The sequence below is a fragment of the Pygoscelis adeliae genome, unplaced genomic scaffold (assembly GCF_000699105.1).
Source record: "Pygoscelis adeliae isolate BGI_AS28 unplaced genomic scaffold, ASM69910v1 Scaffold485, whole genome shotgun sequence".
Lineage (NCBI taxonomy): Eukaryota > Metazoa > Chordata > Aves > Sphenisciformes > Spheniscidae > Pygoscelis > Pygoscelis adeliae.
The window spans coordinates 808,120-831,519 of NW_008824803.1; the positions used below are offsets into that span (position 1 = coordinate 808,120).

Genomic DNA, 23,400 nt, shown 5'->3' on the forward strand with positions numbered 1-23,400 from the left:
GGACTAAGTGTTTGTTCATCTTGTGGAGTAAGAATTGGATTTAGGCCTTTGTTCAGCACTGTTGTCATGATAGGAGAGGGAGAACACACTTTTAACAAGTCTAGACAAAGTCTGAGCAAGAGTTTGAAGTCTACTTGCTCAAGGTCACGCAGAGAAAGAATAGACTATTGTCCACTGAGAATTGCTTTGCCTTTAATTTGTGAGAGTTATGGGAAAAGTGAATAAAAAGAATGATGCATTTTGGTGTCTTTATGAAACGGTTTTCTTAAGAACTGCTTTAGAATGCCTGAGCTTATTTCCAAGATCATCCTTATGTGCTTGCTTGGTGTGAAAGAAACTAGATGATTTGCTTTTTCCAAGCAAGAAGGAAAAATTGATGTTTTTTGAAAATTACAGCCTTTGGTCTAGTGTGGGAACTAATGCTGATCTTCTGCTTCATCACCTCAGAAGCAGGGACCTCAAACCACTACCATCATATGTGCACGGGCCTTGGCTGAGAGCATGTGGTTTAGCTTTAGCTGAGTCTGATGCAAGTTTGTACCTCAGGTTTCAGCACTAAAGCACATAAAGTAAGAACTATTGGGGAAGATGGTATATTTAGCCACTTCTGCAGTGCATCTAATTTTAGCACTCTTGGTAGTGGTGGTGGGTGCTTCCTTTCCCGTATTACCCCTGGCCTATTACAATCCAAGGACAGATTGTCTGTCATGTAGCCAGCAGGGAAATAGATTCTGTTGTAGATCATGTTTCTCAATTAAAGTATTACAAGAAGGCAGAAGATCCTGGTGGTACTGAAAGATACTTTGAATATCAGTTAAAAAAGGGAGGTCTGGCTTCAGGAGTAAGTTAAAATCTCTAGATGTTGTCCTTGTGAAGAGAGAGAAGACACAGTATGTTGAAGCCATTTGCCATTTTTTGCCTGTAAAAATCAAAACCAAGAAAGCAACGTACTGGTCTTGACGTGGTCTCCTACAGAGTCCCTGTGCCCCTTCTGGAAAGGGCAATATCTGCTTAGGAGCTGACCAGGATGATGATCAAGGAGAGTTCTCTGCGGAGGGACCCAGACTTAGGAGGGGAGCTAGCTTTCCTTGCAAAGGGCTGTGATTTTGTTCTTCCATCTCGATTCAAGAGGAGGCTGAAGTCATTCCAGCAGGCCCAGGTTTGAATGCTTGGCGTTTCTTTTTCTTTTTCTATTGCTTTGTATTTTTTATTGGATCAGAGAATCAAACTGTGTCCCCTCTAGGCATGTCTATTTGCAGAAAGTTATTTGCAGCTAGATATCAGCAGGTTTAAAAATAAACCTTCCAGGCTTAGATTGCAGAGTTAAAATGTCTTTGTAAACAAGGGGAAAAAATTAACAGCAAGGGCAGTGATTTAATAGGGAGAGGTAGCGTAAGACTGTTAAATCTTTTCTGTGTTTTTTGTAAGAAAAACCCTGTTTCTGTATGTGATTGCTCTGAATGTTTCTTGTTGCATGTGGAACAACCACAACGTTCTGCTGTATTTAGTGGGTTGTGCTCTCTACTGTACAAATTTGTGCACAGACCAGCCTACCACGCTTTTGCATTTGTGATTTTTACCATCACAAGGTGCTTCTTTGTGCTGTTTCCTCCTGTCTCTGGGCTGTGGCTGAAGGAGATACTAGAATCATAAATCATTTAGGTTGGAAAAGACCCTTAAGATCATGGAGATGTAGCCAAAGAAATGGAAATTGTACCATGGCTATATTTCTTGGTAAATCCCAGCTGCTGTACTCGCTTTCTGGGACAACTGGCAAAAGATTGGAGTAATTTATGCTAGGACACCAAAAGGGCATGTAGCCACCCCAAATTTACAGGGGGTCACAATATGCTGAAATCAGCCCATCTTGAGTTTCATCTATATTTAACTAATCAGTGACCCAGTGAGGAAGTTAAAAAGTTGAAATTACGAGCGGTGCAGCTGTTTCCTAAGAAACAGCTATTAGAATCACTCCAGAGTATATTGTAGTGCATTTTGTTTTCATGATTTCTGGTGACAGGTTAAAGTACGTATAGGAGGTTAATCTCTGGAACATGTTTTTTCACTCCCTAGAGGAGAATTGCATGAAGTAATGATGTGTAGTAATAGCTTGGGCGGGGCCCATGAACAATTCGGAGGAGACTAACAAGAACCATGCAGCACAGCTAACTTTACTCTCCAGGGTTAGTCTGATCATCTAAGGACATAATCAGGGTATGGTTTGCAGGGAGAGATAGACCAACTGGAGAAATTGGACAAGCCTTTGGTAGATGAGCCCTCTGCCTGGTCTGAAGTAGGAGCAGTGACCTTCAATGCTAAATACGTCGAGAATAACTGCTCTGGGGCTGCAGGTCCAAGGCAAGTGAACTAACGCAGTGGGCAACTGCAGCTGAAAAAAGATGGTGTTACTTCCTCTTTTCTTTCTTCCAGTACTTGTTCCCTCTTGCTACCTCCTTACCGTGTCACTACTGTCTTGCACTGGGCCCCACGGGCCTTTCTGTGAGCTGGCTTAACTCATAACGCGGTAGAATATCATCCAGCAACAAAGCTAAGTCCGTTTTCTGCCTTTCCAAGTGGGTTAAGTCGGTTCACAGAGGGGTCTGGCAAGCTCTGGAGCTGGCACTTGGTACTCAGTGACAATGTACATTTGGGAGTGGAGGACAGAGATGGAAGTTCTCCCACTTGGCAGCAGTGAGATGTTAATTTTTGTGCCTCAGGGGGCTATACGTTGTGACATGGGTGTGTTAGTGTGAGATGACCTGAGAGTAGAGGGAACTGGACTCAGTAAGTACAGAAAAAGTGCTAGCAGGAGGAAAGGTAATGAGGCAGCAATAGGGACAGAAATGAGTGATAGGTAGTTTGTGGAACACGTAGATGTTGGCCAGAAAGGCAAGGGAAGAGAAGGTTTTTTGTAAAATCTATATCTCTCTTAAGAGCTGTAAATTTCAGTTCTTGTGCTCATCTTTTGCAGGACTTTTTATGGAAGGAATCAGAGACCTTCCCATAGCAGTGTTGGAAGGTAGGGAGGTCTCTAATCCAACATCTCACTTGTAGGAAGACTGTTCCTAGCACTAGTTCACATCAGAGCTGTCTTTCTCCAAGTCTTGAAAACTCCCCAAGGATAAGGATTCTTCCCACGCCCTTCTGGTGACCTCTTGCAGGCTGTACTGCCCTCAGTTAAATTCATCCTCCTACTGTCCAGCCTAACCCTCCCAAGCTGCAGTTTATTGCTGTTGCCCCTTTTACCCCATGTACCACTACAGAGTTTGGCTCCACCATCTCAGTAACTGCGCTTCAAATAGCCGTAGGCTGTGATTAGCTCATCCCTTAGCTTCCTCTTTGCCTGGCTAAACAGGCCCAGCCCCTCAGTCTCTCCTGCCACGTGCTCCTGACCCTGGCTATCTGATTTGCCTTCTGTAGATCTCTGTCTGCTCTCTCCCCATCCCTTTTGAAGTGAAGACCCAAAATTCATCGCAGTAATCCAGGTGCAGCCTCACTGGTGTCAGGCAGAGGAGATAATAACTTCCCATGTTCTCCTGGCCCTGCTTCTAGTGCAGTCTAGTACATCATTTGCCTTATTTGTAATTAGCCAGTGCTGCAGGCTCATGTTCAGCCGGATGCACACCATTTCCCCCATATCCTTTTCAGCAGGGCTGTTGCTCAGCCAGTGGATTCCCAGCCTGAACTGATGCTTGGGGTTGCTGTGCACAGGTGGAGAACTTTGCACCTTTTCTCATGGAAGTAGTTGAACAGTTTGTCAAGGTGTCTCACACCTGAGGTGCTGCCTTTCATCACGCCAGCTTTCCCCCTAGGTAAGTGTCATCTGCAAATCAGGAGAGATGAGAATTGCAGTGGGGGTTTATGCCCACTGCTGTCCTTCTGTCCAAATTAATTTGGATGCACACTGGTTGTTTTCTCCATGGAGTTTTCAGGGAAGCACTTGGAGTGTGGGCTGAAGTGTATCAGTTGCAGGAAGGGCATGTGTAAGATCTATAGGCACATTTGTCGGTGGAGGCATGTGAAGTCTGTGTTTTCAAAACTCAACTGGATAAGGCCATGAGGAACTTGATCTAGCCTTAGAGTTAGCCCTGTGTCCCTTCCCACCTAAATCCTTTTGTGATCCTTTGTTGCTTAGATAGAGTTTGTTTTCATTTGTGTTTTGCTGTGATTGGACTTTGTTTCTGCTGGTGAGTTTACGATTTATAATGGAAAAGATTCTCTCCAGAAATGCATTTTCTCATAGCCTCTCCTCTTCGTGCTGTTGGGAGCCACGTGCAGATGAACCTTTGCTGTTCTTACTCCCCTTCGAGATGGGTAAAAAAGAGGCAGCAGAAAGATACAATGATGGGAAAAGCCTTCAGGGAAGGAAAGGAAGAGAAAGTCTTGGGTGAAAGATACAAATCAGCTCTGGAGAACTGATGAACTTTGAGGATGGCTTGTGTCCAGTTACCATCAGACTTCAGTAAGACAGGAACTGTAAAAAATGGAAGGAGACATTAAGTCAGCACTGTGGACTGCGAGAAACCAGGCTGAGTCACTGTACCCTAGAAAAGAGGATTACAGAATCCCATTTGGAAAAAAACAAGAAACTGGTAAATTTATTATCTAGGCTCCTGTTGGAGATTGGGGCCAGGAGGAAGGAGTAGAAAGTATTTGAGCACTTGACGTGATACTACTTCCTTCCATGGAGTTTTCTGCTGGGACTGGCAAGTGCCTGAGAGACAGGCCTGGATGGCAGAGGTTTAGTCTCTCTGCTTTGTTTGTGTAGCTACAATGAGGCTGTGGTTCTGTCTGGTTTATTTATAATGCAGATGTCACTGTTTCGGTCTGTCCATAAATAAATTGTATGACTGCCAAAAGGTGATATAGTGGATAGACAGATTTTACTTAAGGTAAATTACACTATGCTATAGAGTAGTATTTAAAAATGGGCTTTAATCTCACCTTCCTCTTTAGCCAAAAAAAAAAAAAGTCTATTAGCTATTGGTAACAAAGCTAAAAGATTTATTATAGTATTTGTAGTTTCCTTTCTTACTTGTCCTTTCTGAAAATGCATGTACCTGTTGGAGAAATGTGTTCCACTAAGCAAACAGCATTTAAGGTTAACTTTTTGCAATAAGAAACTGTTTTTTTTTTTCCCAAGGAATTCCCACAGAATTTGCCTCATATCACTTTCTTTATTTTTTCACTAATAGTTGTAATTAACTCCCTGCTGTCTCCATAGCGGTTGACCATCCCAGAGTAATTATATCTGGTTATATCCAGAGTAAATATACTCTGGTTATATCCATCCCAGAGTATTAACTTGCAAGATTGTTCTACGGAACAGGATCCTCACGAGCTAGTTGCTGCTTGTTGTTTTCTCTTTGTGTTGTTGTAGACAGCTCATTTCTTACATGCGAAGGAAGAAGACAAAGTTCAAAAATTTTATTTCTATTCCTAAAGTAGAACCTTCTGAAAAGAAGCTATCCATGAGCAATGCTTCCACCTTGTTTGCCTTGGACTGAGCAGGAGTTAGTGATTCAGTCTTACTGGGAAGGTCAGCTGCAAACCTATGTCTGAACTGGCTCCGTACTTTGAAGCTTAGCAGCATTCCCTGTATTTCTCCTATAGATGTCTAACTGTCTGGCTTGTGTTGTGGTTGTGGATCAGGAAATTAATGTAGATTCTGGGGTCCTGACTTGTGGCTTATGTGAGCTGGTAGCAAGCATTGCTGACTTTGGCAGTACCTGGAGAAACATGAGTTGCTCTGCTTTTCAGAAGTTGGAGGCCAGGGCAAAGTGGATGAGTTGTGTTAAAGGATGATCAGCTCAAGTCTTGTGCCATATCAGGATGTATGTGGTATGCAGAAGAGAAGGAAAATGGCACAAGTGCTGTTGTGGTGGTCTACTTTGGAGATGCCTCTTTGCCTTCCAAGAAAAAAAAAATCTAATCTAATTTTATCATTCTCTTGTACTGTAAGGGAAGGGGATATATTGTTAAAGTGAAGAGTCGGTGTCCTTTGAGAGAACAATATGTTGGTTTGCTTCCTTTTGGTTTGTGGACCCTTTTGTTAAATTTGAGTCATTTCTTCTAGTTCTTCACCGTCCTGATAGCTAGGAGTGCATGCATGCATCAAAGAGATTAATGAGCAATAAACCTGTTTGAGAAGTGGGTCTTCAAGACAAACCGATGTTAAGTCCTATTATAGAAGTCAAATGACTGGAGTTGGCACCTCATTGTCTGTTCCAGCTTTGCATTGTTTGTATGAATATGGTGCTGTGAGAGACTAGCAGGGATTTCCCCTCTGCTGGAATCCAGAAAGTGAAAACTACTGAGTGGAGCTGAGTCGTGGCTGGAAGTGTCACTAGCGAGGCAGGGCAGATAAGGTGGGAGGCAGATTGTAGAAGCAGAAGTGGTGATGTGCATGAGGATTCCTCCAAGCCAAATTACTAGCTTGACTTACGCACAAACGTCTAATTCACTGACCCGCTACTTCCCAATCAGTTGAAGGTTTCTTGAGAAGGCCTGTCTCGGGGAGCTCTATTCACCCCTCTTGCTTAGCCTTCCTTACTGAAGCAGGCAGCCATGGCAGGGGGGTGGATCCTCATCTACCTCTCACGTGCAGCAGTGGCCGCTCTGGGGCCATGTGCTCCTTTCCCAGACACGTTCAACCTGTCTGGGTTTTGCTTTTGTTACTCTACTCAGTAAAGAGAAAAAGGAAACCAGGAGAAGGGTTGTCTTCTATTAACCCAGTGAGCTGCTGCTCCTAAAGTAAGTGACTAACTTCCCTCCCCAGCTTAACCCGTGCCATTATTTCAGGTCCCCTGCCTGCATTGCCATACTGTGGGATGGAGTAGCCAGGGCTGATGCTTACTCTGCCCTCCAGCCCTCTTCAGCCTCAGTAACATTTTAGGCCTCAGACCCTTTGAGCCTCTTTCCTGGCCCACTTTGAGCTCCAGCATAATTCAGGATCAGACACAAAGATGTGCAGTATGTGGGAGAGTAGGAAAAGTCAAGGAAGAGAGGAAGAACAGATGGTGGTAATCAGGCTTGTTCTCCAAAGGTTGAGAGCTATATTGAGTACCATACTGACTCTGAATACTAGTATTGATACACTCAGAAAACCCGAAGGCTGAAAGTGATCTTCAGCTGTTTGTGTGTTGCAAGATGTGGGAGAGGAGGACATAAATGAACCCAAGCTGCAGGTTAATGTGTCCTGTACAGAACAGTTACAGTACAAAAGTATGCTTGGGCTGGCATGTATGTGCAAGCACATGTGTTCCTGCTTCTGAAATGGGACAGCATTTGGAAGAAGGGAGAGGTCCTCCCCATTTAAAGAAAGAGCAGAGAAGTGGAGGAGTGAAGAGGAGGAAAATCCTTCCATCTCTCATTTTACAGGTCTCTGAAGAATGGGTTATAAAGTATTCTAAAATGCAGAAAAAACAGGGCTTAAGGAAGCTTTTACAATTCTCACTTCTTCACCTTCCTGAGAGCAAACCAATGGCAAGTTGGGGTATTCAGTATGTGTTAGGAAAAGAGCTCTAAGTTTCTGGAAAATAATAAGGCAAAGAGTTTAGTCAGTTCATCATATACATTCTTCTGTATTTAGTGAACTCAGACTTGGCTACTTTATCCTAAACCCATTTTGTTTTGAAATAGTTAGAATAAACAAACTGAAAGTTGCAGCTGTATTTACTTGACTGTTGCCTTATTAGCCTCTTATCACATATGTTGTTACATTAATAATAACTCTTGCATTCGAACCATTGTGCAACAGGCAAGCCTATCACCTTTTCCCAAGAAAGTGTGTATTCATGGGAGAGTAGGGAATTCATCCCTTGGCATTCCAGCATCTGAATTCTGCTGCTTACACTGTAACTACTTTTCGAAGTTTAAAAAATATTCCCTCCCATGTCTGAAAAATTACCTCTTTTAGGATCTCATTATGTACTTAAATACAAATGCTGCCTTTTATGAAAAGTATTGATGTATAGCTAGAACTAGAAGATTGCAGAGATCCGTTAGAAAGGTGATCTAGTGGGGATCACCAGGTCAGCCATATGTTTATTACAGATAGGAGAGGAGTGATAGGATGGTAGAGCTAATGAAAAAAGAGGTGGCAGGAGAAAAGACCACCTTCAAACAGGCATGCAGAAGGCCTAGTTTCAATTCCCAGTTTTCTCCTTGTTTTTCAGCAAATTATGTAGGTGCTGATTCAGTGAAACCTTTGGGTGCTTCACCCACAAAAGGACTCTTCCACCTGGAGTTGTAAACAAACCTTTTGCATTTTGCACTAACCCTGCATGCTGTATCATGTGGGTACCCAATGACAAACTGTGCTGGCTGCTCATAATTCCTAATGTAAAAATTGTTTTGCCAGTACATAGAACCTCAAACAAAATCAGGTCTTGGACTGCTCAAGTTGGACTTAGAATAAAAGGTTTCCTGAAATTTAGAAGACAGTCTTGTGAATCTTTTCTTAATTTATCTATGAAGCGATACTTTGGCAAAACTAATTATGTTCCCAAGGGATGGAAAATGTCGATGTTAGGAATGTAAGTTTGCTCATATATGAGGCAAGATGTTTGTGTGGGTGGGTGTTCTAGTTCTAAGGGGAAATACTAAAGACCAGATTTTGATGCTTTGCTTTTTATGGGGCAGAGTGACAACACAGTGACCAGCATGAGAAGAAATAGCATTGTCCTTGTTCTGTGGTATTGCCAAATTGCAGAGTGTGTTCTCTTGTGGTTCAATAGTATATCATAATCCACAGCTACATATATAAAATGCACAGAAACTACTTAAAAGCAGGATGTGACATCTCCTAAATTTGCAATGTCTGATATTGCAGGTTTTTTTTAATTAGCTACTTAAGACATGCATTTTTATCCCTGTGCTATAATTTAATTGTTGGTGTTTTTGAATTTTTTCCTAGTCACTGGGAGCACAGACTACTTTCTCCTGCTCATTATGCCATACTGTTAAAAAGTATTTGTTACTCATTATATTTTCAGGTTCAAGGTAAACAAGACTAGAAACCTGGAACTTCATCCCCAGTCCCTTTGAACTCCGCTATTAGCCCTTGCACTCTTCTGCCTGTGAATAAAGCCACCAGCAGTAGCCCTTTGTCGATAAACATTCCACGTTTCTACTTTCCTAAAGGACTTCCGAATGTCTGCACTAATCATGAAGAAATCATTGCCAGGATTGAAGAAGCCTTTACAGAGTTTGAAGATGAGAAAGCAAACATCTGTGAAATGGGGAAAATTGCTAAGGTAACTATTCTCTAGGTTTTTCATTTTTTGGAGAGAAAGACTGAATCTAAAAATAATAAAGTATCTCACAGCTGTTCTCATTTGTAGTGAAAAAAGAACCAATATCCTTTTGCTCTGAATGTTTTTGTTTAGATTAAGAAAACAGTAAACAAAAATGAGCTCCGTTTTTCACATCTGATGTGTATGCTCTTTCTTGCTTTGATTTGCAAAATGGTTCTTTCAGATTTCTTACCAGATACAAATTGCATTTTTGTTTTTCTGTTCCTCCGTAGTTATGCTCGGAAGATAGCAGAAACTTAGTCTGCCTCTGTGGCTTCAGGTAGTGCCAGCTGCCTTCTTTGTGGCTAGTTGCCCCACTAATCTGGGTGTGATCTATGTATACTGTTGCAGTGTTGCTTGAGAAAGCAGTTTCCAACCTACGCCTCCGTGGACACAGAAGAGGGAAATGCTTAGTCAAGCCTCAGCCACTGAGATGCATACGTTCAATATCCATAATGCAGGTGTCAGCAGACTTGGAGTTGTTACAGTCTGCTAATGAGTTCCTGGCTTCAGGGAACAAAACAAAACACAGCACTTGTGTGGGAGCACGATGCAGATGGGTGGTTCTATTTCCTCTCCTTCAACCATGGTTTTTAGTAATGCTGATCCAGAACTAGCAGTTGTCAGACGCATCTCATATGTTCAGTTTGCCCTGAATGCATCTTTGGCACTGTAGATTGAGCAATGATGTTGTGCCCAAGAGGAGCACTTGTTTTCAAAGAAGGAAGATTTTTCTGAAAGGAGAGACTGGGTTGGTTTTTTGTTTGTTTGTTTTTAGAGGAATTGAGTGGCACTATTTGTAAACCATCTCTGAAAACATAAACAGAAAAACTTCTTTGTTTGACCAAAAAAAGGTTTGAAACTGATTTTATGACAAGACAGGCAACTGTGTGTGGCCTGTGATGTTCAAACTGGGAAAAGCAGGAGGGTGGTGTAGAAGAGACCTCTGCCTTTCTGTCTGGTCTCTGCATCTGTCTCTACACGGATGTGCTCCGTGCCATTTAGCTGTTTTAAGGCTTGCTTCTGTTCCATGGGATTATTGATAAAGGTACCAGTTTTGGGGCTCTGAAATAAATGTGAGAACCAGCTACACAAAGAAAACAGCAGAAAGTAAGTCAGTCGCTAAACACCTGTAGAAGTACAGCTGCCTGACACAGGGATGGCTAAATCCGAAAGCAGTTCTTATGCTGATTGGGGTTCCCAAAGAAACATGCAGGCCCAGACAAAAAGTTGAGAATGGACTTGCAGGATAGTCTTGCTTAATAGAAGAGGTGAAAGAGGCTTTGTGGGGAAAGCAGAAGTGATGCCTCAACTACTTCTTCAAAATATTCCTCCTTCCCTTTGGTGTGATATCCTTCTTACCTGTGCCTGGCCTAAATCAGCTGTGTTCCCTCCAAGGCCTGTGTTTTGCAGATGTTCTGATACCTTGGATGGAGTCATGAAGGTGGCTGGAAAGATCTTTGTGGTAAAGAGGAGGTTTCTTGAGGGTGTCAGCAGCTGAATATTTGAAGCCATTTTCAAGCCTGCTTTTTTGAGGCATTGAGAGTACAAAATGCTTGAGCTTTCATTCTGAAGGTTACCATTCTGAAGGCTAGCAGCCTCTGCAGAGGCTAGTTAAAAAGTTGTGTTCAGGGAGTCCTTTTGCTGGAATCAGCCTCTTTCCATTTGTGCTTTCATTTTTTGTTATCCTACTGTGATCTAGCAGTGTTGGGAAAATGGGCTGTTCTGGGTGGAAGGCACTGCACTGAAAACTACAGATTGGGAATCATTTCACCTTCAGGCATTTAATCGTTAATTATCTATAGTTAGAATTAAAGTTCCCTTGCTGTCAATGAGAAGAAGTCAGTCCATATAGGAATGGGTCATCCTTTCTGAGGCAGGTCAGTGAGGTAGCTGGTTTGAGTGGTCTTCTGGAAGGAGGTGCCCGTCTCTCTCCACTTCACTTTTCAGGGAATCTTGCTAAACAGCTCAAAGACAGAGCTTAAGAGCTTGGTAGTCTCTGATCCTTTTCCTAGTCTGACAGGACATATTTCTCAGCTATTTAAAAAGGCATATGACAAAGTAGAAAGTTATTGGTGGATTCTGAACCTTGGCATACAGTAAATAGCTTTTTGACTAACCTGTGTGCCATTACCACTTTATTTCCCTTATGTAAAAGTCTTGATGGTGAATTTGGTGTGTAAATAAGCAGGCTCTTCTTGTGACTGCTTTTGTGTTCCTCTTTGTTCTGGTGTTTCATTACAGATATGTGGCTGCCCACTCTACTGGAAAGCACCTATGTTCAGTGCATCAGGAGGAGAAAGGACAGGATGTGTATCTGTACACTCATTTGTATCTATGTGGAGAAAGTGAGTATAGCAAATACAAAATTCTCTTTCTGGAAAAAGAGAACAGCCTGCCATAGACCCCCCCCCCCCCCCCCGACTTTTCAAATCATTGTCCCTTATTTAGAATTAAATAAATGGCTTAAAAATCTCTATCAGCTTAAGTTTTCTTCCTCAAAACTCCCTGAACACTTGTTTCCACGCTGCATCAACAAACTTTGAAGCAATTGTATAGATGATGACATGTTTTGGTCTGGTTGGCATATAAATCATATTAACACACTCCCTAGAAATATGTCAGCCTTTCATGAGATAGCTGATAGATGTCAGTGGATTTTGGATATATTTATCTGAGGCCTTATTGCTGCTACACTAGTGCACTAAGTGAGTGCCATTTGGGAATGGGGAGAGGAGGCATGTTATAGGACAGGAAGAAGGAATGTAAAGTAAAGAAGCATCATACAAGTGGATACTCTGGGAGCTTTAATAGTTATTACCTTAAGCACACAGTATAATAAATCTGTGGGGTTTGACAGTCACTTCCACATACCATTGCCAAGGCTTCTTTTTGAAATTGAGAGCTCTGGATATATCGTGCTCGGAGTCAGAGGTGTGAGATGGAACAGACTTGCTCTCTTGCCTAATCTTTTTCCTTCCAGCAATTCAGGCTTTAGTCTACTTTGTGAAACACCTGAACAACGTCACCATCTCATATCCAGAGAGAGTTCTAATTTTTGACTTAATGGTTGCTCTTCAGATTCTTAAAGTAGCCTTTAACCCTGAGTTCCCAAAGTATTTCCTGCGATAATATTGTCAAAACAGCTTCTAGTTACCCTGGCAAAATAGCAAAAATGTTAGGGGTGACTGTGATCAGTAAGTTTTTCTTGACACAGACAACGTTTTTTCCTTCCTTAGGTTCCTCCAATTACTCCTAATTAATCCCTCATGCATGATACCACATACTTTCACTCCTGACTTTCACATCCTTCAGATATTTGCAGAGTGTGGTCATGCCCCTCTTCTGTATCCTTTTAACCACACCATTTCCAAGCCAAGTTTTGTATGCTTTTCTCACTTTAATTGCTCTGTTAGAAAGCTTTTTTTTCCCTCCTCTTCCCCTCTGACAGTTGCAAATTTTTTTTATGGAAACATGATAGACATAAATGTAGTGTTCCTCGTAAAGTTAGACTACAGCTATCTGAACACAGCCATAATTTTAAAACAGTTATCTTTAATTGCTGAAGCCTGTTTTCAAGTATCTTAGTAGCTGACCTGGCTTTTCAAAATGCTTCATGCTCACTGATCTCATTTGCAGTCAATAGGAACTGCTGGGTATAGAATACTTCTGAAAATCAGATCTTTTATTTTGCTGCTAAAACATAGCTTTGGGATTCATCTTTATGTGCCTGATAATTTTTTTAAAAAGCTAAAACATTAGCACCTCTTTTCTACAGCAGATTTAGAATGTATCTGTTAATTGACAGCATGATATGAATGTGCAGCTAACAGGATTGCTTGTCAGCCACTAAATTTTTTTTTTCTCCTTTTTTTTTCTTTCTTTTTTTTTTCATGGAAGGCTTATTTTAAAATAACATTTTTTTGTAAAGAGTGATGAGGCCAGAATTAGCAGCAAGCCAGTTACAGTGTGATCTCTACAGGAAAACTACAGGTGTTTCAGTACTATGTTTCAATATAAGTTCATACACTTTCAGGAGAGGAGGGGGGTGAATAATCACTCATAGTAAATAATTAACAGTGCATTTGTATTTTCACAGTTATTGAAGAATGCAAGGTAATTTTCAGAGTAATTGTTGTTTCCCTTCTATTATATGAACAACTTAGTGTTTGATATATCCAAATGTTCTCTTCTGTTACAGGTATTGAGTAGTGATTTGATAAATGTCATGGAGTTTCCGTTTTCATGAGTATTTCTGTTTGGAGTGAATTAAGTAATTGTGATACCTTTGACCAGTGTAGTATTTTGTATTAGATGAAAGCAGAGACAAGAATCGGTGTCATAGATGCAAACTGTCAACCTAAGGAATGAGTTTACATGCTTCTCTAAATACTCAGTCCTACTAATTCTTTCATTAGGCTGTTCTCCATGACTTCAGTGCACAGCAGCCAGCCAGCTGTGCCATAATTAACAAGGGGTGCTCTTTTTTCCTTTCTGGGGAGTGATTTTTCTGTTTGAAAATTTAGTCATTGTAGTTTGGCAATATCCTTAAATATTGAAATACAGTTAAGGATTAAATTGGAGAGCATGTCTGTTATGACATCCCGTTAGGTTGATCCTATTAACTTCAAATTAAATCAGTGAGCATGCAGCATTTTGAAAAGTCATGTTACTGACTAAGATGCTGTGGAATCAAAGTAAGAACAGTCTTCAGTAAGAAACCTTGTTTACCATAGCAATGTTAACATGAAAAAAGCTCCACTGGGTGGTAGTACTGTGGTGCTGCTGAAAGATATTGAAGAAAATGGGTGCTGGTAGTCTGAGGTCAATTTTGCACAATTCACAGTGTAGATGTATTGTGTAACATGTGGTAAGGCACTTCATAATCCATCTGTAGTTTGTGATTGTCCTGTGAGGTACAAAGTGGTTGGAGTAACTCTTCATCTCTCTCGTAGAATCCTATGTAACTGCCATGATGATGCATCCAGATTCACGTATCTTTTAGCGAAGCCTAGCTGTGACTACCTAGAACAGGAGGACTTCATCCCGCTGCTTCAGGTACCTGCAACAGCTCAGCAGTAAATGCATGGGGAGAGAGAACTATGTTTATTTTGTAACTTCTTTACTTTCATGTCTTTAAGTATTTACCAAGGACATGCAGACCTTTGGTTTGAAAAGCACCTGGGTGGGGTTTATTTTGGAGTGAAATTGAAATAAGCATTTTAAGTGGACTATTTTGCATAAGTGCCAACCAGCTACATAACTTGCTAAAGTCGCTGAGGATTGTCAAAGCTTTATTTAGTCTTGTCTGGATTCGTGTTTATCAGTGCCTGATAACCAGCCTGAAATTTGCCCCATCTCTCTAGGTGGTTATTGGGAAAAATGCACCGCACTGTTGATACTCAAGCACAACATAAAAGCTTATTAGAAAAGTTGTAAAAGTTGCTTGACAAGACAATTATAATTGAATTTGTCTAGCAAGACTTCTAGATACAACATCACATGGAAATCTTTGCAAAAAATTTTGCAGTTCCAATTGTTTTGTATATGCCTCTAAACCTGCTAGTGCACAAGTCTCACTGCTGACTTTTTTTTTTCCTAATATTCAGGCTAAATCTGTGCATCCTGGTTTCATTCCTTTCTTTTCCTTTTATTCACGTGATATTTTTAACAAAGCAAAGTATTATTCTTTAATTATTTGTGACCATTTAGGCAGGCTCTGGGTAGGTTTAGGATTTCTTTATAGTTTCTCTATAAATCAGCTCCATCTGCTCCTCTGATCATCTGCTGATAATTTTGCTGAGCTTTTCCACATATCCCTAGATTTCTCACACTGTGTTGCCCTCTATGCAAAACCTCTGTGGAGATGCTCCTTTGGAGAAAGATTTTGTCTGCACTGGATGTTTCTGTGTCTCAAACAAAACTGAGACTGTGATGGGTAAATTTTCTCATGTTCCTTTTCATCTTTTCTCCACTGGGCACACTGCCTTTCCTGATTGATTGCAGCTGTGCTTTTTAGCTACTGGTGCAATCAAAGGCATGTAGAATCTTGTTTGTCAGTCAACCAAAGACTAGCAATATTACACCATATTACACCGTCATATTAGACATCAAGTTAGACTGGCCAAAATTTGGTCATATCACACCCTGAAGGGCACTGTGTCTGGTCTATCCCTTTGCCATGTCATGGTATAGACAAAGCAAAACTTTGAGCACTTTTTTAAAGTGTAGAGGAGTCAGACATGTAGAAATTACACAGACATTGATTCATACAGGATCTGAACTGATTCATTCAGGATCTGAGCAGTCTCTCCACATTTTTGGTCATGCGTTTCTTGGCAGGTTTGGCATTATGAGCCAGTGTTGACTTACAAAAAGCTGATCCTGAGAAAGAGGCATCTCCACAGGTAGTTCAAGTAAATTTTTTGAAAAACACTGATCATATCTGTATGCATTCTGAGGCTCACAAGATCTTTCATTGTTGTGGAGGACATAAAAGGCAACTTTCTCAACCTTTCAAGGAATATTTATTTCTGACACCTAGCTCTAACAAATGTTAATATCTTCAATGAATGGAGGAAAAAAGAGACCTTGGAGAGGAGATAGTTGCATGGTCAACTAACTAATTTTTTGTCTCATTCAATGAAAACGAGTTTCCATCTACTCACTAACTCTCTTCCTTTGTTTTTCTGTCCTTAAGTAAATCAAAATGGCCCAACAGGTGCGTATTGCCCAGAAAATGTATTCTACTTATACTTCTAGAAGGTTCACTTTATAGATAAAAAGATGTCATTTCAGTTTTATTGTTAATGCTGCAAATACAGTTTCAAAAGTAAGCAAAAGTATTGGTTTGTAAACCCAGTAACTTCTAAACATTGAAAGGAGAAGAAAATCTATTTCATTTTATTTGGTCTTATCTTGCAGGATGTGGTGGAAACGCATCCTGGCCTGACGTTCCTGAAGGATGCTCCCGAGTTCCATTCCCGGTATATTACAACGGTAGGCTGGCTCCTTTGATCTCCTGTGATACTGCTGTACCAACCCTCCCTTTGTGATTTGTCATTGTTCCCATCAGCAAATCCTTCAGTTATTTCAAAAAATAAGTGTTTTTAATATTACTGGCAAAGAATTATTTTAAGAACTACTTCCAAAGGAAAAATGAATCTGCCCGTGTGTACAAGAGGTTATTCAAGAGGTTAATAATGATTCTTTCTGGTCTTAAGCAAATCTATAAAAAAAAAAACTTTTTTAGCCTTTAATCCTGATGAAGCAAAATGAGAGGTCCTCCTTTGGTCTTTGAGAGCTGCTGAGTTACTCCTAATGCTGCTGGGCTGCTGAGACATGGAAGGCTGTATGTTTGAAGATTTCTGTCACTTAGGCATGGAGAATCTGTGATTGTTCCATGGTACGAAATATCCGTTGTGCACAGGGGCCTACTGTCCAACTTTCCTGCCTCTCGCTCTTGCCAGAAAGCCTATCTAGTCTTTCTGAGTCTCTGAGCTTTTGTGACTACTGTTTGTTGTTGGGTTTTGCTCTGTAGCTTTGTTCTAACTTTGCAGTCAGCAGTTAGACTGGTGCTTTACCTGAATAAGTTTGTACTTTTTTTACGCCTTTAGCTTGTCTCATGTTGGGTATGAATCTGGGTAAAAGGTATAAATGTTAGGATGTTTTATCTCTGCAGCAGTAACAAATTCAAATAATGACAGACCTGATGGGAGCTGTATCCCAACAGGGCTCAAGGGCTTAAAGTTTCTCCTGTTTGCTTGCCAGGGTCTGCATGGGGGCCAGCTGCACCACATACTGGCAGCTGGGAGATTACTGGCAGACACAGGCTTGTTCCTTTCCTGTAAGGAACAGATGGCAGAAAGACACTGTTGCTCTGGGCAAACCCTGAACTGTCACACTAATGTTTTATGAAAATGTATAACAAGAATCAGTTTTAAATGTTTAGATGCACTTGAACATGACAGTGAACATCAGTGTATTATCAACACTCCATTACATGTCCCCATGGAGCAAGACAAAATACATTAATCATAGTAACTGGCCAGTATAGGTATAACAATGGCTAGGGAATTATGGAGGCACATGAATGGGTGAGTGTGGAAGGTGCCTGTGGTACATGTACCCTGGTATTTGGTGTTTAAAGTACATGGAGGTGTGAGAGCTGAAAGATTTAAGGTCACGCAGCGGTTTCTGACTGCAATATCAACCAGTTGTTCTTTGCCGGTGAGCGGGTCAAGATGCAATGTGTGGTTGTCCAGATGCTGGCTGTTGGGTGGTGACAAAGGCAGTTCTGTGCATCTGCCTTTCCAGGTTCCTCTTCTCAAGTCACATGCTGTTCCGGTATTTTTCGGGGTCTAAAGGAGGGAATAAAGGCAAGAAACAAATGTCTTTGTAGAGTGGTCCCCCAAATGATCACCCTTGGTGTCCCAAAGCAGCAGTTGCTGCGTTTTCTGGACCTCATCAGGGTGCAATGCATGTTTTGGTCTGAGAGACCAGCTGTGTGAAGCTGACGTTCCACTTCAAGATAACTGAAGTGCAGGCTGCTACTAAAAAGGGCAACACCTTTTCCCTCCTCTCTCCTTTTCCACAACTTCCCTTGTGCCGGGACGAGGTCCTGTGTGACCACCATAAAGCAGTCACAGAACCAGAGCCTTCATGAGTACCTGAAGCTCCTCAGTGCTTCTTGATTCTGCTGTGCTTTCCTACTTCAGTCTGAGCCTTTAGGCACCCTTGCTCACAATACTCTGACAGAGGTGGCTTCCTAGGCTTGCTCCCAGGCAGCCAGGAAACAGTGGTGCTTGTGGTTGAGGCAAATGGTGTGTAGTGGCGAATCTTACAAAGCTGTGATGTCCTTCACAGACTCCTCACGCTGGCAGGACAGTGCTGTTCTGGGTGTCTGTGCCGACAGACAGATTCCTTCTGAGCTCAGTGTGTTCGGCCTTGGCCAGATCACTGAGTTGGAGCAGAGTCAAGACCTCGGGAGACAGTCAGTCTGCTGGGTCAGGTTATTCCCATCTGGAGTGGCAGTACCTGGCCCACTGCAGCAGTGGCTCTCCTCTCTGATACCAGAAGTTCCTGTTTCTCACATCTCCTTTCACAGACAGTTTGGTACTTCTTTCTCTTTAATGTTACAAAATTCAGTATTTCCACCAGGATGTAATGAAGGAAACAGCTTTGTTCTTGGAATTTGAGACTACTTGGATCCTTTTGATCCCTTCAAGGTAGAGTGCCTTATACCTACTTACAGTGACAGAATGCTGTATTTGCTGCAAGTGCAAGAATTACATTTTATTTTTGTGTTACAGATGAAGGCTGTAAGGAGACACTGGCTTTTGGGTTCATTGCTGGATACAGCATCACTTGGTTGAAATCACCTGGAGAGTAAGCTAACAGTCTAGTATGGGTAAGATGTGTATGCACGTTTCAATTTTTTTTGCCTACCTCTGCACCTTTTAGAGATGCCTTTTGGATACAACAGGCTGTAATTTAATCTGTATCGGTATCTGTGAGCTGTTGTATTGCCAGTATACTAAACTACTTGTGTTTCTTTCAACAGAGAACAACTCCTGAAGCTGGTGAAGACGATGCAGAATATCACGTAGCATTTATTGTAAAAGCTTTAAAATGTGACTTCTCCCAGAATGTTCAAACAAGGCTGAGAGTTAGCACTGCATGCTGTTGTTGAAAAGCTGAGTCAACTAAAAACGACTTGGCAAAACATATTGCGTGTTGAAAGATGCTTCAGCTTATGCAGTATTACCAATGCGAATGTGTAAGGGGAGGATGGCCTAACAGGGTTTAATAAAGCTTTGTGTTTTTTTCCAGAAATGGTATTGCTTTTGTTCTTCTGTGTGAAGTTTGGGGAAAGGTCTAGAACTGACCCATCAATGGTTTGGGTTCTTGGAGGTAGATTACATGAGGATAATGGGCAAATAGGAAGGGGCTCTCCCTTCCAAAGGCTTATGTACTGAATTCAGAATAAATAATCTTCCATGCTGGGAAAAACGAAGCCAGTTATGGCTTTCAATAAGGCATAACTGACAAGTGTGGCTTGAATGCTGCAAGTCATCTCAGGCTGTGTAATTATGTTCGAGAATGTTTCCCAAATGCTTTTTTTGACAGCTTGGTTTTCACAACCTGGAAAAGAAAGAGAGAAGTATTGACACTTTATGCTGATATATACACTATGTACTATCCATTGAAACTGGACCATTATTTGAATAATAAAGCCTGCATGAGTGACTGAACATGGTAAAAGAGATCCCGTTTTACCTCTGAATGCCTTAGAGGCATTCAATTCATAAACATCTTTATCAATATAGTCTGATAGAGGAACAGTTTCTTATATGTCACAAACGGGGATATTTTGTTGTCTTTTATTACCTTGCAGGCAGAGGAAAAGAAAAAGATTGCTGGTTAGGGGTCCTTTTTCTTATTCTTGGGACTGTTATTTTTGAGTCCTTGGAATGGTGTGAAAACCCTGTATCTTTAAGAATTGCTACGGAGTTGTCAGGTGGGATAATGGGTTATGTATGAGGTGAGACCCACTTCAGTCTCTCAGCTGTTGTGCAATCTGGAAGCAAAGGCCAAACAGAGTCCAAAAATAGAATCCAGAATGGCAGCGGCTGCCAGAGGCATTAAAGAAGAAACAAACATACAGTGTTTTCATTGTGCTTAAGACCAGAAGAGATCATTGTGATTACCTAGTCTGACCTCTTGCATTACACAGGCCATAGAACATTGCTCAGTGATTGCTATAGTTAGGATAGATTTTTTTGGTTTGTTTTTAATTGAATTGACACCCAGCTTTAGAAGGACATCCATCTTTGTTTTGTAGTCTGGAGTGATAAAGAGGCTGCAGTGTTTCTCTGGGAGTTGTCCCAGTGGTTAATCAATGGCAGTGTAAAAGAAGTGCATTCTTATCTGTCTGAATTAGGCTGAGTTCAGATTCTAGTTACGTATTTCATGAGAGACAAAAAGTCCTCCTGCTGTCCCATGTCTCCCCGTGTACGCTTTTAAGGACCAGGATAGCTACTAATAGGCGTCATGTTCAGCTAAGTTGAATATATTAGTTCTCTCTCTTCAGGATACATTTTGAGTCCTCACATCATTCTTGTTGCTCTCCAAATTACTTGTGCAGATCAGCATTTACTGTCTCACTAATCTGTGTATCCCAAAGCAGACTGTTAGCAACAACTCATACTTGGTTCCATATCTGTTCTGGACTAAGAACCAGGGCTTGTGTGACTGAGTCAAAGCATGGCCCTTAAATGGTGATTGCCCAGTTGAAGCTAGTTCTAGCTAAGAAACAAACCCATTCCATTTAATTTGTTAACCGGATTAATCCCTATAATGTCCATATTGTTGTGTAAAGTTAATTTTCATGTTGGAATAGCATGCACTATTAAGGTTTACCAAAATTCTAGGATAATATGTCAATATGGTGTCAGAGACATCAAAGGTTTGTTTGTATTAGATTTGGTCGACAAGAATTATATTCCATAGATTCCCGTGCTGATAGTCAGATTAATTATATTTCTAATTTCTCTTGTTGAAGATGTTTATTTGTTGTTGTTTCCCCTGTTAAGTTTATTCTTGCATGTGCTTGATCACACATTCGCATTTTCCCCACTTTGTGATGATATTTGACAAGCTAACAAGGAGCAGACTAGGAAGAGTTCAGCTTGCTTTTTTTAGGTACTTGGGAGGGTACTCAGTCTCATACTGTGAACAGTCTCTCTTGGGTTCTCCCCCATGCTTTTTGCTTACTTTCACCAGAGGCAGATCAGTAAAGGAGACAAATGAGGTTAACAACTCCCTAAGATAAATGTAGACAGATAATCTCTATTGCTTGCTTTCAGTGGAGCCACCAAGAGGATGAAGCATTGTTGTACACACAATAGGTCAGACATCAATTGTGGCTTTCATTTACATGTCCTGTTTCCTCTTCAAAAGTCCTGATTTTTTTTTCTGGTGCAGAACACTATTTCAATGGAGATCCATGCAAGCTACAGTGCCTGAAACCTGAAAAACTCAGTTTGAAAATGATTCGTCAGCACTTTGAACATATTCCCTGACATAAATAATGCATCTGCATGCTCAAAGATGTGAATTAAGAGCAGTGAAAGTACTTGCAGAGTGGAAATGGGTAATACTGTTTCAGAAACAAATGTTACTTTCAGACTGCATAGTGAATTAAGGATAGTAATATCTACAAAAAAGATCACAAAACAGTTTTCAAAAAGGAGTCCCCTTAGGATGAGTGAATAAACAAAATAAAGTTACTGCGTTTAAATTCCCAGACTGGTATATTTCAGGAGTTGATTTCAAGAGCTCTGTTCATGTGTTGCAGGTTATACAGAGAATATTCTACACAGTCAATCGATCCTGGTCTGGGAAGATCACTCTAACAGAGCTGAGGAAAAGCAACTTCTTGCAAGTATGTTGGTTTCTGCCTGAACAAGATATAGAATGCATCATACCTTTGTTCCTATAGCTGTACACTGTATAGTGAGGGAGCTGTACCTGGGTTGTAGTGAGGTAGGCCAAATGCTCAGTGTCGGGAGGAGTTGTGTCTGAGTTGGCATGAGAAGACCAGGGACTGGAGTAGCCAAGAGTGCACTGACAGAAGGTCAAGGGGCGACTGTGCACCTTCTCTGAAGCTACATCAGGCATATTGGCTCTTGGCTCCTGATACAGCCAAAGAGGAAGGGAAGCAAGATGCAGCAGTGCACCTCTGTTAAGTGACTCATTGAGCAGCCAAGAATAGCTGCTGGATTGCCTACAATATGTGGTGGGTAGGAGAGCCAATTTCCTGACTCCCAACCGGCAATCAGCCCACTGACAGTTGGTCAGGCATGTTGTGCTGTGCAATTGCAAGACCATGCATCTCAGGAGCTGATTTCCACTTCTGCAGTAGACTTCTTCAGAAAGGTTGATGAATGAAGCTTAGTTCTTGTTACAATCCCTGTGATGTATCCTTATGTTGGGCAGAGGTTTCAGGATTTGGATCTCTGTTCTCTGTATATTTTGCCCAAAAGAGCACCAGGTTAAAACTGTCTAAGGCTGCTCAACTCCAGCCCAACCTAAAAAGCCAGAAAGTCTTTAGGCTGAAAGGTTAAGGACTCAGCTAAAGCAGTGAGACTTCCCTACTGCATCCTGTTCTCCCTTCTAGATGTAGTGTGTTGTCTTCCTCAAAAGCCTCAAGCGTGAATTTGCGCTCCTCCTCCTTTCAGATGTCTTCTGCCCCCCTGATCACATCAGCTAATGAAAAAAATCAGTGCTCCCTTGGATTGTCTCACCCCAGTTCCTCCCTAACCTCTGTTATAAACAAATCCTCTCAACTTATCCTGCATCTTTATTCACTCATTTTCTCCCTTTATACACTCTTCCCCTTTCTCTCCTTGCATATCTACTCTGCCTTTCATCTCCTGCAGCAGGGAAGTTCAGCTCTGGGACCGTAGTTTCGCTTGGGCAGCTCTTTGCTGCATGTGTAAATGGCATATTTTGGCATGAGCTATAAAAGAAAAAAATTAGTTACTGAAAAACCTCCCCAGCTGATTATCATCTGTAAAGAAATGGAGAGCCCCACGAAGAATCTGAAGAGGCTAGTGAGTGATTGATCCAAGGTTTTTAGACTTGAGTGTCAGCAAGTCAGAATAGTGCAGATCTGGCAGTGCTATCATGTTGTCCCTGCCTGAAACTTTACTGAACCTGGTGGATAGCAGGATGTGAGAGTTTTGTTGAGATTCAGCTGGGTTCCTTGGATGTGGAGATGACTGAAAGGTGACATTGAACTCAGTGCCTACATATAGCACAGCATCTGTTTTTATGGTTATGGATAGAACAGCCATTAAGCCTGCCTGCTTAGAGATGCAACTCCCTGGGAGCTCCTAGGCTGCATTTCACCTCCTCTCTTCTGAGAGGCTGTGAGAGCAGGGGAGGACAGACCTATAGCTCACTTGAGTCTGTAAGCCTTTTCACATTCCTGCAGCCATAATTTCTTAGACTGAAAAGGCTGTCTGGTGTCCCGTGGCCTCAGCACTAGGAGAAAGGCAGGCAGGGAGGTGGCACTGGTAAACATGCAATACCCTCCTGT

General features: G+C 41.5%; 1 protein-coding gene and 1 long non-coding RNA gene across 2 annotated transcripts in view; both read left to right on the forward strand.

Annotated features, from left to right (window-relative positions):
• Nucleotides 1-23,400, forward strand: part of PPP2R3A (protein phosphatase 2, regulatory subunit B'', alpha) — a 59,181-nt gene that overhangs the window by 20,141 nt on the left and 15,640 nt on the right. Inside the window, 5 exon segments of the mRNA XM_009323993.1 lie at nucleotides 8,997-9,257; nucleotides 11,541-11,644; nucleotides 14,252-14,354; nucleotides 16,221-16,295; nucleotides 21,655-21,741. Coding sequence (XP_009322268.1) covers nucleotides 8,997-9,257; nucleotides 11,541-11,644; nucleotides 14,252-14,354; nucleotides 16,221-16,295; nucleotides 21,655-21,741 — 630 coding nt within the window.
• LOC103916923 lies at nucleotides 18,412-19,091 on the forward strand. Its single transcript, XR_663605.1, has 3 exons — nucleotides 18,412-18,523; nucleotides 18,608-18,705; nucleotides 18,859-19,091. It is a non-coding gene; the product is annotated as an uncharacterized LOC103916923 (long non-coding RNA).